Source organism: Pteronotus mesoamericanus, unplaced genomic scaffold (genome assembly GCF_021234165.1).
Source record: "Pteronotus mesoamericanus isolate MK-2021 breed Mesoamerican mustached bat unplaced genomic scaffold, CSHL_Meso_final scaffold_85, whole genome shotgun sequence".
NCBI lineage: Eukaryota > Metazoa > Chordata > Mammalia > Chiroptera > Mormoopidae > Pteronotus > Pteronotus mesoamericanus.
In genome coordinates, this window is record NW_026555329.1 from 19577292 (window position 1) to 19590407 (window position 13116).

The 13116-nt window shown below is 37.9% G+C and overlaps 1 protein-coding gene and 1 pseudogene across 1 annotated transcript in view; both read right to left on the reverse strand.

Annotated features, from left to right (window-relative positions):
• Window positions 1-668: 668 nt before the first annotated feature.
• LOC129063551 (uncharacterized) lies at window positions 669-786 on the reverse strand (annotated as a pseudogene).
• An 11412-nt stretch (window positions 787-12198) lies between these two features.
• The window catches only part of COL1A2 (collagen type I alpha 2 chain), a 35024-nt gene continuing 34106 nt past the window's right edge, over window positions 12199-13116 (reverse strand). The window contains exon 51 of the mRNA XM_054563920.1: window positions 12199-12387. Within this exon, the coding sequence (XP_054419895.1) occupies window positions 12241-12387 (147 nt within the window). The 3' untranslated portion in view covers window positions 12199-12240. The remainder of the gene's footprint in view (window positions 12388-13116) is intronic.

The window sequence follows — 13116 nt, forward strand, 5'->3', positions numbered from 1 at the left end:
AGCTTCACTGGGATCTACTTGTTTCAGTATATAGTTATTAATTTTTCCCATATCAAGTATTTTTGAGGACATTTTTCATTTTTAATAACTTCATTGAGATCTATCACATTGATGTATCATATTTACTTTATGATCATTCCACTAATTTTAGACACTTGGTTAATTTCCAATGTTTTGCTATAAATAAGGCCATGAACAACTGTTGTACCCATGATATGAAGTGATGGTCAGCCATTATTCTTGTGCATGTACTTACTACTATTGTAGTATCTTCCTGTCTTTCCTTCAGGTGGGTTTTTTTTTGTTTTTTGTTTTTTGTTTTTTTTTTCACACTTTCATGCTGATAAGATATAGGAGGGAGTATTTGACTGCATAATAACTAATGGAAAATTGCCTCCAGTAGAAGGGGAGGCAATAAAACATATGTTCTTAATACAAGAACTTTTTGGTGTTTTTTTAAAAGATTTTATTTATTTATTTTTAGAGAGAGGGGCAGGGAGAGAGAAAGAGAGGGAGAGGAATGAACATCAATGTGTGGTTCTCTCGCACTCCCCCTTCTGGGGACCTGACCCGCAACCTAAGCACGTGACCTGTCTGGGAATCCAACCTATGACCCTTTGGCTCGCAGGCCAGCACCCAATCCACTGAGCCACATCAGCCAGGGCAGAAGCCCACAGCACCTGATATTCCCAGGAGGTCTTCCATCCAAGTACTAACTAGACTGATACTGCTTAGCTTCCGAGATCAGATGAGATCGGGTGTGTTCAGGGTGGTATGGCCGGAGACTCTTGGTATTTTGTGGAGACCTCTTGCCCTCATACCTCCTGTTCAGAGGGTTGGATTGGCACGCACTTACGTGAATCGGTTCAAAGGGTGTATTTGTTGTGGCTTCCTTTGAGAGGTATAGTGTTCTGGTTTCTTCTGTTGGTTTCATGCTGCAAATAGCCATGACATTTTTTAAAGTGAGAAAATTTTTGTGATTCATGTGCTTGTCCTTCAGGCCAACATAGCTCTCTGTCCAAGCTTCGATTGCTCTGGACAGTTGCCATGGAGGATAGCTCTATGTTGTTCTGGCTTGGGCAATGGAGAGAAAACCAGGGTCTCTCAACTTTATGAGAAAATCCTCAGGTGGGCTCTCCTTGCTCAAAAGTCTTTAGAAAAATCAAGGATTCACATCCTAGGATACAATGCCAGGTGTGGAATAGTAAGTTGTCAACAGTATGAATATTTTTAAGGCTTTTGATACACACTGATAAATTACTCTCCAGAAATTTTGTCCCAATTTATACTCATACCAACTGTATATAAGACTAATCTTTTGGCTAAAACACTATTATTCCTAAGAGAAGCATAGTCCTAGACCAGGAAAGGTTTTACTTTGCATTTCTTTAATTACTAAAAGAATTGAACATTTTATTGCATGTTTAATGACTCTTTGTCTTTTATATTTTTATTCATGTTCTTCATCCCCTCTTCCCACAAGTATTGGTGTAAGATTTTTTGTTTTAATTAATGTCTAAGAACTCTTTGTATTTTATGGTCTCATCTAAAGACAAAATACTCAAACCATGTGTAATAATGTGCACATTTTTCTGGAGATATTAGGAACAGGAAGAGGATGAGAAGGATAGCTAGGCAGCAGACATTCAAGTAGAGTTACTATGGCCATTCACACCCTCTCCCCCTTTAAAATTTGCCCCACCTATAGTTTGTGGTGCCTAGGTACCCACGTGTTATACCACATGACTTTAATGATCATAGCTGATGGGATGTCTACTCAAAGGTCACCAGTTAATAGGCTGCCAAGAGATTTATGAACTGCACCGGAATCTCTCCCCAGGGAGAGATTTAGAATAGCAAGCAGGGGGGAAAAAGTGCCAATTAATGGCAAATCTGAAAGGACAAACATGCAGATATGTATTAACTAGATTCATGGTGGAGTTGTAGAGAAAGGAGTCCCAAATTCCTGCTCCTGAGAACTCTAAAATCACCTTCAAGCGAGAGCCACATTCCAGCCCAGTCTCAGCAAGGCTGTTTACCTTCCCCACTTATATTCCTCTATGCATGTTCCTGTTTCTTGAGCTTCCTGAGTGGATCTCTATTATTTACATTTAAGTGAACCTTAAGATCAGAATTATTTTGAGGAAAAGTACATATGATACAGATTAAAACTATCTTAGTTACTGTGACTCTAATCAAATCTCAACAGTCATTTTTACAGTTAATTCTTTCAGCAATTTCTTCAGCATAAAATCATTGAGCATACAGTCTGTATTAGGAATTGGGCTAGGTGGCAAAGGAAATACAGCAATGAATCAGACAATCTCTGTCATCTAGAAGCATATAGTTCAATCACACTTTTCTACATAGCATGGTCTTTCATTACTGCAGATTGTCAGATCAATGGTGACCAACTAGTTGCTAGGCAACTTTGAAAGACAGGAATACAGAACGGATGCAGCTTCATTCTGATATGAATTCTTTGAAATGTTTGTCAAGAACTGTGAAGGGTCTGAAATTTTCTCTACTTTAAAGCTGTTAGCCTGTCACAATTTAATAGATGCTGGCAGAAGACATGTGACTTCTGAGTCAAAGACAAAGAACTTTATTACTCACAGCAAGGCAAGCCATACAAGTTTTATGCTTGCTTCTGGTCCCCTTGCCCATGGGGACAATGCAGAGCAACCTGGGTGGCTGTGTCACAACTGAGGGTCGCCAAGCAAAGGGAATCCAGGTCTTTTACAATGGGTTGCAGGAAAACTGGCCTGACGTTTGCCCTGTGTCTTTATTGTGGCGGGCAGTAACCTGCGCTCCACTCTTCAGGGAGACATGCGCACTCTCTCTTTCTCTCCCAAGACTATTCTTCGCTATCACTACAAACATCCTCGAAAAGACAGTCCCAAGCAAAGGTCTTCAGTGCCTTTGCTTGCAAGACATTTTGCAGCAACATCCAAGACCCCTGGAGAATTGTGTCCCAACAATGTTCTTTCATTAGATACTTTTTTAAACTGTTCAAACTTGTGGTCTTATTTTTACTAACCCTCAGTATCCGCTTAATCTAAGATTGTCCTACATTCCTTCATTTTGCCACCTTCTGTTTATAGGTGTATTAAAACGTTTTTGTTTGTTTTATGTAACAGAAACCAACTTTCTCTAACTTCAGCAAAGAAAAAGAAAATTGATGGAAGGATACTGGATTATTTCATAATTTAAAGAACAATCAAAACCATAGTGCCGTGCGGGGCCTTATCAGAAGTTGAGAGTTGTCTCTGGAGTGTCATCGTGAGCAAGCTTCAAGTTTGGTGGCTCCCAGTCTCTGTTGTTTTCCACTCCAGGTTTCAAATTCTCAGAAGAGACTTGTTGAATGGCTCAGCGTGGCTGAAGCTCTGCCTCTTTCTTTTCAGTGTGCCCAACAGGCGGGGCCCGTACATGCACAGACCTCATGCATCTTGGTGGTTCCCAAAGAGTTACTCGGGAGCTTTGGAAGCCTCCCGAATTGCTTTCTGCTATGTCTGGATTTGTTTGATTGCTATTTCAAGCTCGTAAAAGAAATACAGTTCTTATTTTGAGAATTACTCCATTTCTTGAAAATAATAAATTGAATACAGTTTTTCTTTCTCTCTCTCTCTCTCTTTTTTTGGGGGGGGGCTTCTTTGGCCATTTCTCAATTTTTGTTTTTGTTTTTGAAGTCATTGTGTGAACTGATCCAAGCCAGTTTAGTGAGTCAAGAGTTTTAGGTAAATATAGCTAGTCTCTGGTGGTTGAAGATAGATAAGGAAAAAGGACTCATGGGCATGGACAACAGTGTGGTGATTGCTGGGGGAAGGGGGATGAGGAAACTGAATGGTAATGAAAAAAATATAGTAAAGATTAAATTAAAAAATAAATACAATAGATTGGACTGTATTTTTTTAATTGTCAATTTTGCTGTTAAGTGGTCTGTTACAAGTACAGCAAGGCTTAGCCCAAATTGTATTAATATTAAATATATTTGTTAGCTAGTCATATACCTTCAAGATCATGATTTCAACAACGAAAATTTATTTGTAGCATCTTTTATGCTAATTCATATATCTTCTGGTATAGATTTCAATAATGGTTTTTGAAATACCAGAGTAGCCACATCTAAGGCATAGGTTTTCCTAATTAGGGTATTTCCAAGGTTCCTTAGTCAGCCCTGAAGTATGGACTAATGTTACCTTATTACCCACATACACATACATACTCAAGACTTCCCTTGGAAGTATTTCTAAAGTAAATTACCAGAAAGATAATGTAATAGGTCAGACTTTAGACATTTAGTCATGCACTCATGCTAATTTTCATATTCCTTTGTAATTAACATTCCTCCTGACTGGATTAATTAGGTTTGCAATAAGTAATTGCATTTATAATACTGCAACTGTTCCCAAATTAATTGTTTATGTGTTCAATGAGCCATTCCATGTTTTCATTTAAGCAGCTTAGAGAGCCCATGATTTCAGAGCAGTGGTCCTGAACATTTTGGGGAGAGGGGCACAGAATCATCCAAGAATATGTCAATAAGATGATCACTGCAATAAACGAGAGGTTCCCAAACTTTAGGAGTACATGAGAATCACTTCAGCGTGTTCACTGAAAATGAAGATACCTTGGCAATTCTGGTTCAACAGATATTGTGCAGGGTCTTGAAAACATTGAGAAATATTGCACACTGTCTTCCTAGAAAAAGGCATCTGTCCACATACTTCCAACTTTACAGTGACTTTAATGCAGGGTTCCACAATCTTATGGCTTTAGTCTAGTATAATTTTTCTCAAGACTGACTGCATATTACAATCACCAAAGGATTTTTAAAACAATATTTTAGGCCAATTAAACCATAATATGAGTGGTATAGGGCTAGTCTTTCTGCACCCTATTTCCCCCAACCCAGAGGAGAGGCTGGAGATTTTCCCCAATGTATCAATCCATTTTATTGAATTAGACTCACTTGTCAGAAACCTAGCAAAAGTGATAATAAAAATAAGCCCAGTTACCCTATAAATCTTATAAATACACAGTTTAAATTTGTGTATTGGTGAGAAGGCACATCATTTTTGGCATTGATTTGTCTTTCTCTCTTTAAAGGTTCAAAAGATTTACTCTGTTTGATAGATAGCTCTCTGAAGCTTGAGAAAAAAGCAACACCCTTTCTACAATTTATTGTGGCAAGGTGAGTGTTTATTGTGACATTTTAGTTGAGGAAAATCTAAGAAAATATGTGGAGCTTCAAATTAACCCTAAGTTCCCTATAGTTTAATGGCATGCCTAACAATACCACAAAGTAAATACTCATTATGAATAACCCAGAGAAATGGTTGAATGGGTGATTTTATAGATGTTATCTGAGGAAGGTTTTTAAAAATTCTTTGATTAGAAACATATCATGATGAGCAAACTGGAAGATGGAAACTTTAATTTAGTTATAGTGATAAAAGTTTTTGAAATTATTTTAGACTTCTGTATTATAGGGAGATAGAGACCTATAATCAGTGACAGAAAAACTATGTTGGAAATAACTATAATCAAAGCTTCTTCTATGTTTCTTTGAAGTGGATCCACTTATAATATTACTCATATAGACATTCAGAGCACTGGCAATAATAGGTGATTTAATGATGTTTAAAGCCCTTGAGTAAATGTAATAGGCCAAGAAATTTCCCTGAGGATATGAATTTAATAATTATGATCATTTCTTGTGCTGATAACTGTTGAATTAGGATTTCCACTACCAGAGACAAAGTTTTAGAAAATCAGGTTGTGAAAATTAAGTGTCAGAAGTTTGGCTAATTTAGCATGTATGAGTTATATAGTTTGTTTGTGTAGAACTGGCTTCCAAAAAAGCAATAGGACCATTCCTAAGCTCAGAAAACTTTCTCTCTAAAATTGGATGCACCTAATGGTATAGGGCAAGAGACCAGATGAATGCAAATTTGTTCTTTTTGTCAGAAACGTTACTTATTTTTTAACTGTTAAGGTGAAATTGTTGTTTTTGTTTTTGTAAAAAAGACAGATGAAGATGTTTTCAAGCTTTTAACAGAAGCTCGGTGCCTTTCGTGCCTTTTCATTGTATTGTGGAGGACTCACCAAAATAGTGAGGGTTTGGACTTTTGCTGGAATCTATCTGTGGTAGGAGAAATTAAAGTGTAATTGAATTGTAGATGTGCTATCATTTTAGGTCACCGCTGTTGGAGAAGATAGTACCTGTGGTAGGGTGATTACTTTTCTTAGCCGTGGAGTTAATGGCTTTCAGGGAAGATCCAGTTTTGTGGGGACGATAGCAATGTTGCCAGGTACTTGCTCTCCCCCAAATTTACAAGGTGTTATGCACCCCTATTTCTGACCCTAACAGTCCTGTGGGCTGTGTCATGCTTATCCTCATTTGATAGGTGAGGAAATGGGGGAGACAGGATTCAAATCCAGATGGCTCTACTTCCTAAGCCTCTGTTCTTTCTGTCACCATCCTCTTGTCTCTTTCATATAATCCCTAAAACTCCTTGTTTAAATCCTGAAGGGCGACTCACGACATTTTATAGCATAGTGCAGTTCTACTCACCCAAAAGTCCATTCTCATTTTGAACTTACATTTGCCCCCTTGTGACTGCTTTTTACTAAGGAGATACTAAGGGTGGATTAGAGAGGGTAAGAAAAGAGGGGGAACATTGACTACATGATAGTGGGGCCACCAGGGAAGCCGAAGAGAAGGCTGTGTGTATGGGACAGACAGGAAATAAGCACAGGAAGCTGTTCTATTTTCTCCCCCTAAAGTTGAATTTTCACTCTCTTGATGGTGTGCAGGGTGGCAGTGTTTTATGGCTGGGGTGTTCTACTATCCAGTCAGCAGGGGGAGCCCTAAACTTGAAGTGACATCCCATAGAGAGAGAAGGGCCCTCCACTCTGCACAGTGGTTTATGAGTAGGAGCTCTTATCCTGTCTGTCATTAATAGATTCCATTTACAAAAATTGTTTCTTTTTCTTTTTCATGCTGTTTATGGTTAATTAAGACATTGGACACCAAGAGCAATGCTGTACTAGGAAAATATAGTCACCGTAGTGGTAAAGTGCATTCTGTGTTTCTAAATTTCTTGAAATAGGTAATGAATTGCAGCTCTAAGAACATCTATCTAGAATCCATTGGGATTGTTAATTCTGGCCATAATAATCTTCATATCTTGGGCTCAAAATAATAGCTCTGCTTGGAAGCATTTGGATGAGGAGAAGACATTTGGTTCTTCAAGGTGATTTGAGTGTCCCTGAAAAACATGTTCCAATTTTATCCTTAGAACCTTTTATGGTGACAGGAATTGCAATCCTTTTATGTTAAAGCTTCTTTTAAATATATATTTATAACTAAAATATGCCTATTTTACCTGAAAGGACCAACTCATTAATTGATCTCTATTATTAAGTTTGTCCTTATTTGGAAAGTTACTGTGGTCAGGTGCATGTTGTTGTGCAAGTACAAAGCTGGTTCACAAAACACCTGCCACGTCCTGTTATGGGACAGGACAGAGGCCCTACAGCAGGGAAGTGAAAGAATGAAAGATAAACCTCTTTAATTTGGGTTGGTGCTGGTTGGTTCTCCCAGGCCTTAGAATAGGAGAAACAGCATGTTCAGATGAAGTACGAAAGTCATAGTTCAGAAAAGTCCAGAGTTTAATGAAGTGAGGAATACTTTTTTAGGTTAGTAGTTCATAACATATTTTTTTGGTCATGGACCCTTCGGAATATCTGAAGAAAGTTGTGAGCTCTTTTCCAAGAAAAATGCACATATACACAACACTTAATGCTCTATTTCAGGACTTTGTTGATGTTCTGCCCTCCCCAGAATTCCCCCGTGAATCCTTGTCTAAAGCAGTAGTCTCTAAAATGGGGGGTGAGGAGGTGCATGCAACCCAGGGTGTGTGCAAAATGATTTGCTGGAGTGTGGAAACTTCAATTTGTAATTACTTTCTGCCCTGCAAAGTTTTTATTCCATATGGGTGTTATATTGCACATAGAGCATTAGTACCATAATATACATATAATATTTATATATAAATAGAGCAACAAAACTAGTTGTAAGAGCTCCCATTTTTACTGATAAAGCAGCACAGTTCAAAATTGATAGATGACCAATTTAGACAGTGATGTTAATCACATTTAAATTACAGTCTCATCTCTTAAATTGGAAGAGAGGGATAGGAGAATTAATCAAGGGGTGACTATCAGTGACTGGGAATTTTTGACCTAATAATGACAAGTAACACCCATCCACACTTCATTAAGCACCTTCACACCTGCCCCACTCGACCCTCCCACTGAGATGGGTACAGTGGGCACGCCAGTGGCAATCTTTGAGAGCCAATGTGTCAACCAGATTCACAGATACCTTACGACACTTACCCAAGGGCCCTTGACTAGCCAGCGGTAGAGCTGGCGCTCATAACATTGGCTGCTGACCACAAATTATGTGCTTGTTTCACTGAGCCACAAGGATAAGTCAATCGTAATGGGCTGTCTATGGCCCCTTTGCTGCACTTACTGGTGCTCCCTGAGGACACTGAGTTGTCGAATCCCTGGCTGATCCAGGCACAAGGATAGAAAACATATTTCAGCTCCTTGATCAGAGGGCCAGGAAGCTGAGCTAACAATTCAGCATTAGCTCCCTCCTGTTGGTGCTGTAATACCAACATATTTCAAAACAGATAGAGGGCTCTGGAAGGGTTTAGATACATCTATGTACTGAAAAGATTTATAATGGGTTATTAAATGGGAGTTTTGAGGCTGGCTTCACAGGAAGTGCCAACCACTCTTTCTCTCAAATTTCCCCCGGTGCCTCTGTCAAAGGCAAAGTACGCATCTAGATGAATTGTTGTTCTGACCCAAAATGACATTTCCAACTTTTCTTATATATAATCCAATTTCTGAACTTCCTTTTCAGTGATATTAAGTGGAATAGCATAAAAAAGACTGTTGGCATTAACAATAACAAATGTGTGCCGCATTGCTCAGGTGTCTTTGCTCTTTGCCGGTGCATTAGTTGTATTGATTTTAGGATTTTAAATGACTCTTTTACCAGATTCGATTAATATCTCCTCCTTTCTTCTTGGTTACCTTGTTCCTTCCCTTTATCAGGTGTGATCTTCCATGTCACGCTGGCATAACTTAGAGATGGCTGACCTTCACATAACCAAGGGTGAGGAGATGTTGTGAGGAGGGGCTCTTGGGCCTGGCGACTAGCTGCTCAAGATGGGGCTGGCCATGCAAGGACCAAGCCTTTAGTACATCGCCCAGGCCCAGGGAACATTCCCAGTGGACCCCCTGGCTTGGTAAACACCAGACTGCTAATATGTGGCTTCCAGAGAAAAAGCATTTAGCCAGACAGAGGGCCTGAAGGGGAAATGAGCTCTCTGGCAAGAGCTGGCCAGCTCAATCCAAATATTACTGTTGTTGCATGAGGCTCAGGTTAATTTCCTGAGGTTCCCTTGCATCAATCACAGCGTCCTCTGCCATCCTTAGAGAACAACTTGTTTAAAATTATTTTATTTTCCTCGTTACAGAACTGTGAGATCCCTGTGAATGCTGCTGTCCCTGAGGAGGTATGGCTTTGCACACTCCTCCCAGGGTCCCCAGAGTGGCTGGGATGTGGCGAATGATGACTCTTGGGCTCCCTTCTCTTCTAAAAAATAGATGGGCAGGGGGTTGATGAGCCATTATCTGGAGCTGCCGCTCCTCCACCAGGACTGTTTGATCTGTTGATGACTTATTTCTTTTCATAATATTTTAAGAGTCAATTTGTTGTAAGTGATAAAAGTGATAACTACATTAGAGCACATTTGTAAAATTTAGGCATGAAGATTATTATTACATACTCTTTAGCATTTTAATATGTTTTAATATATTTCTGAAAGTGTACTTGAATATTGTATTTTAAAGATTGTAACATTCCATTTTTCTTTGGTTTAATCATCCTCATAAATGTAATTGGGGTACCAGAATGTATTTCACTATTTTTCTATTATTCTCTATTAGATATACCATTATTTATTCTCATTGGTATATTCACTAGATATACCATCACTTGTTTCTTCTTTGTTACCTATCAGATATACGGTTATTTACTTAACTGTTTTCTTGTAGTCTCACACCGATGATTAAATGGCTTAAGAATCTACCCTCTGGATTCAGTTTGACAAATGTCATTATTATTATCTTCTAGCACAGTATTTGTCTCATAGTTGGTGTTCAATAAATGTTGGTTTCCTTCCTTCTTCTTATCTTTCTCCCCTCCTTATACTAACCTTACAGTTGTATCTTGCACTATGAGACTGAGGCCATAGCATATGTTTAATCCAGAGATTTCTAGTTGGTTATGTTTTCAATTACTAATTTATGGGGAGTTACTAGTATTCTGATCTCAGTGGTTTAATTTTCTTTATATCGTTTGGTCAGGTATATTGATTCATTCCTGCCAGACGTAAAGTATTACAGTTATAAAGGACTGTGGAAATCACCTTAACTAATGGTTTCCCAATTAGTGAACATCAGAATTTTGCAAGGTACTCTCAGAGTACTGATTTCTTACAAGACTTCCTTTGGTGGCTGAGGACTGAGAATCTGCATTTTACTCAACACCCCAGTGTTTGATTCAGGTAGTGGGACCATCATTTGAAGTTACCATTTGGTAAGTAGACCTTGCTAACTTCTTAGAGTTAATGTTAGATTTTCATCATGTTCAGTCTTTCACTTTTAAAACTAATTGGATCTTGAGATGACTTATAACAGGAGGCAAATATTACAATCACAATTATGTTCTGCAACAGGAAATAAGCTCTAAATGAATCTTAACATTTTACTTGACACATCACTATGTTTAAGTGTATTAAAGATGTCATTGAAAGGTGCAGGGAAGGAAAAGGAAATTGATTTGGCAGGTAGGTGTTCATGGTACTATTATCCACAACTGTCTATGCTGATTGACAGCACACACATTACCTCTTAACAGGCATTGTACTCAGTTGCATCAGATTTAGGTGTATGGCATTTTTACTGAATATTTGAAACTGTTTTAGTTAATAGTATTAATTGTGCACAGACCAACTTTCAGCCACTGTTTCAAAGTGCTTAATGGATAATAAACTAAAAGATTCTGTGGCTCTCTGCTTAGAATAAACAGGTCAACAATGCCACGTTGTTTAGGAATTATGCCTTTTGAGTAGAGCAAATGTTGAGTGGTTCAGAGAAGGAGACTTCCCTATATTACAGGTGTAGAAACTGAAACTCAGAAAGGTGAAGTGCCCAAGGTTAATCAGCTGAAAGGAACAGAGCCAGCATCGGGCTGGTAGAGGTGCCATAAACTATATTTATATTGCAAAGAGCATCAAAGGAAGGAATTTTACTCAATGTTTTCTTTTGGAAAACCAAACATGCTTTATTTCATTTTTTCACAATTTATTTAAACATCTCACATATACAAAATAGGTACAATTTAATTTTTCTGCCTGTCTGAGAAACAAGGCTTCTTTGGAACCATGGGAGAGGATGAAAACGAGACTGGCAAAGAACAAATGCTGAATTTAAAGAAGACAACAATGTTGGGCAAATGATCTGCATACTTTATTCAGGCATAAGATGTAAAACACTGATGCAAAATCAAATAAAAAAACAATATAACTCAATACAGAGGAGTATCTCTTTTCAAATTCTTCTAGCACCATCAACATTCTTCAAGTATCTGAAATACTGTTAATTAGCACCTTTGTATTTTGAACAAAACAAAATAAGTACCTCACCTCATCTCTGTCTGGTTCAGCACCTAATGGTATGGATCACACTCACAGGAAAGTGTTTTGAGGTAGTTTAAACCATTGGAAGTTTGGGTTTTAAACCTCCCTCTTTGGAAGATATTCAAAAGCCACAAGTGGTGCAAATGTTCATGGTTTTTATTTTTCAATTTTTATTTTGGTTTTCTTACAAAGGTTGACATTTTCCACAACAGGTGTAAGAATGTTGAAAAAAATTCCAAATCTTTTGGGGAGGGGAAGAGGGAGAGGGAATTAATTAAATCGTATTGCACAATGCTCTGATCAATCCTTCTCTTTTGCCCAAAATTTAAGCAAGTAGATGTGCAGAAGAAATGGAAGGATTCAGCTTTTAGTTAAAAAGAAGAAAAAGAAATGGCAAAGAGAGAGAGTGTTTTTTTTAGATTTCCTTTCTTTTAATTTAGGTTGAGTTCATTTATTTGAAACAGACTGGGCCAATGTCCAAACCGAATTCTTGGTCAGCGCCACCGATGTCCAAAATTGCAATATCAAGGAAAGGCAGGCGAGATGGTTTGTTTGTTTTGTATTCAATGATTGTCTTTCCCCATTCATTTGTCTTTTTCTGTTTAAAAAAGAAAAGAAAAAATATACATAAAGCAGCACTATTTTGGAATCTCATATCTGAACCTTTGATAGTGTTAGAACCACTTTTTGGCTTGTGTCATTCTAAAGACACATGTCCCAGATCAACAAGGTCATCTTTGAAAGAGCACCATCAAGGGTATCTTTAGGGAGAGAGGCTCCCTACCAGTATAATTAGAAGGAACACTGCAATACATATTCCAAGTGATTTATAGCTACATGATCATTTTCAGGATGCGTATGTGTGCGTGTCTGAGGGGAAGGGGATAGTTGGAAGGTACGCTGTGTTGCTATTAGTACATTTAAATTTTTCCTCCATTTATAGCACATTGTAGAGAGAGCATGAAGAAAAATTAAATGTAGTCTTTACTAATAAGTAAAATAAAATACATATAATTATCAACTATAGCGTGGGTCCTTTTAACCTCAAGTAATTTTAAGTTATGGGCATACATTATCATTTAAGAAAAGTAACTAACAGAAAAGAAAAACAGCTGTTAAGAGAAAAAACAACTAATATATGGACATAGTATATATTTCAGTATTTTGGAAGGCAAGTTCGGATAAAAATACTGTGAATTTAACATCTGACTTTAAATAAATACAGTCATAAAAAAGACTGAATAGCTAAGGTCACTCATTTACCTGTTTGTTAACTGGTCTAAACTAGGACACCCCGCCCCCAAGTAAGTGCTGTTTCCATATTTCA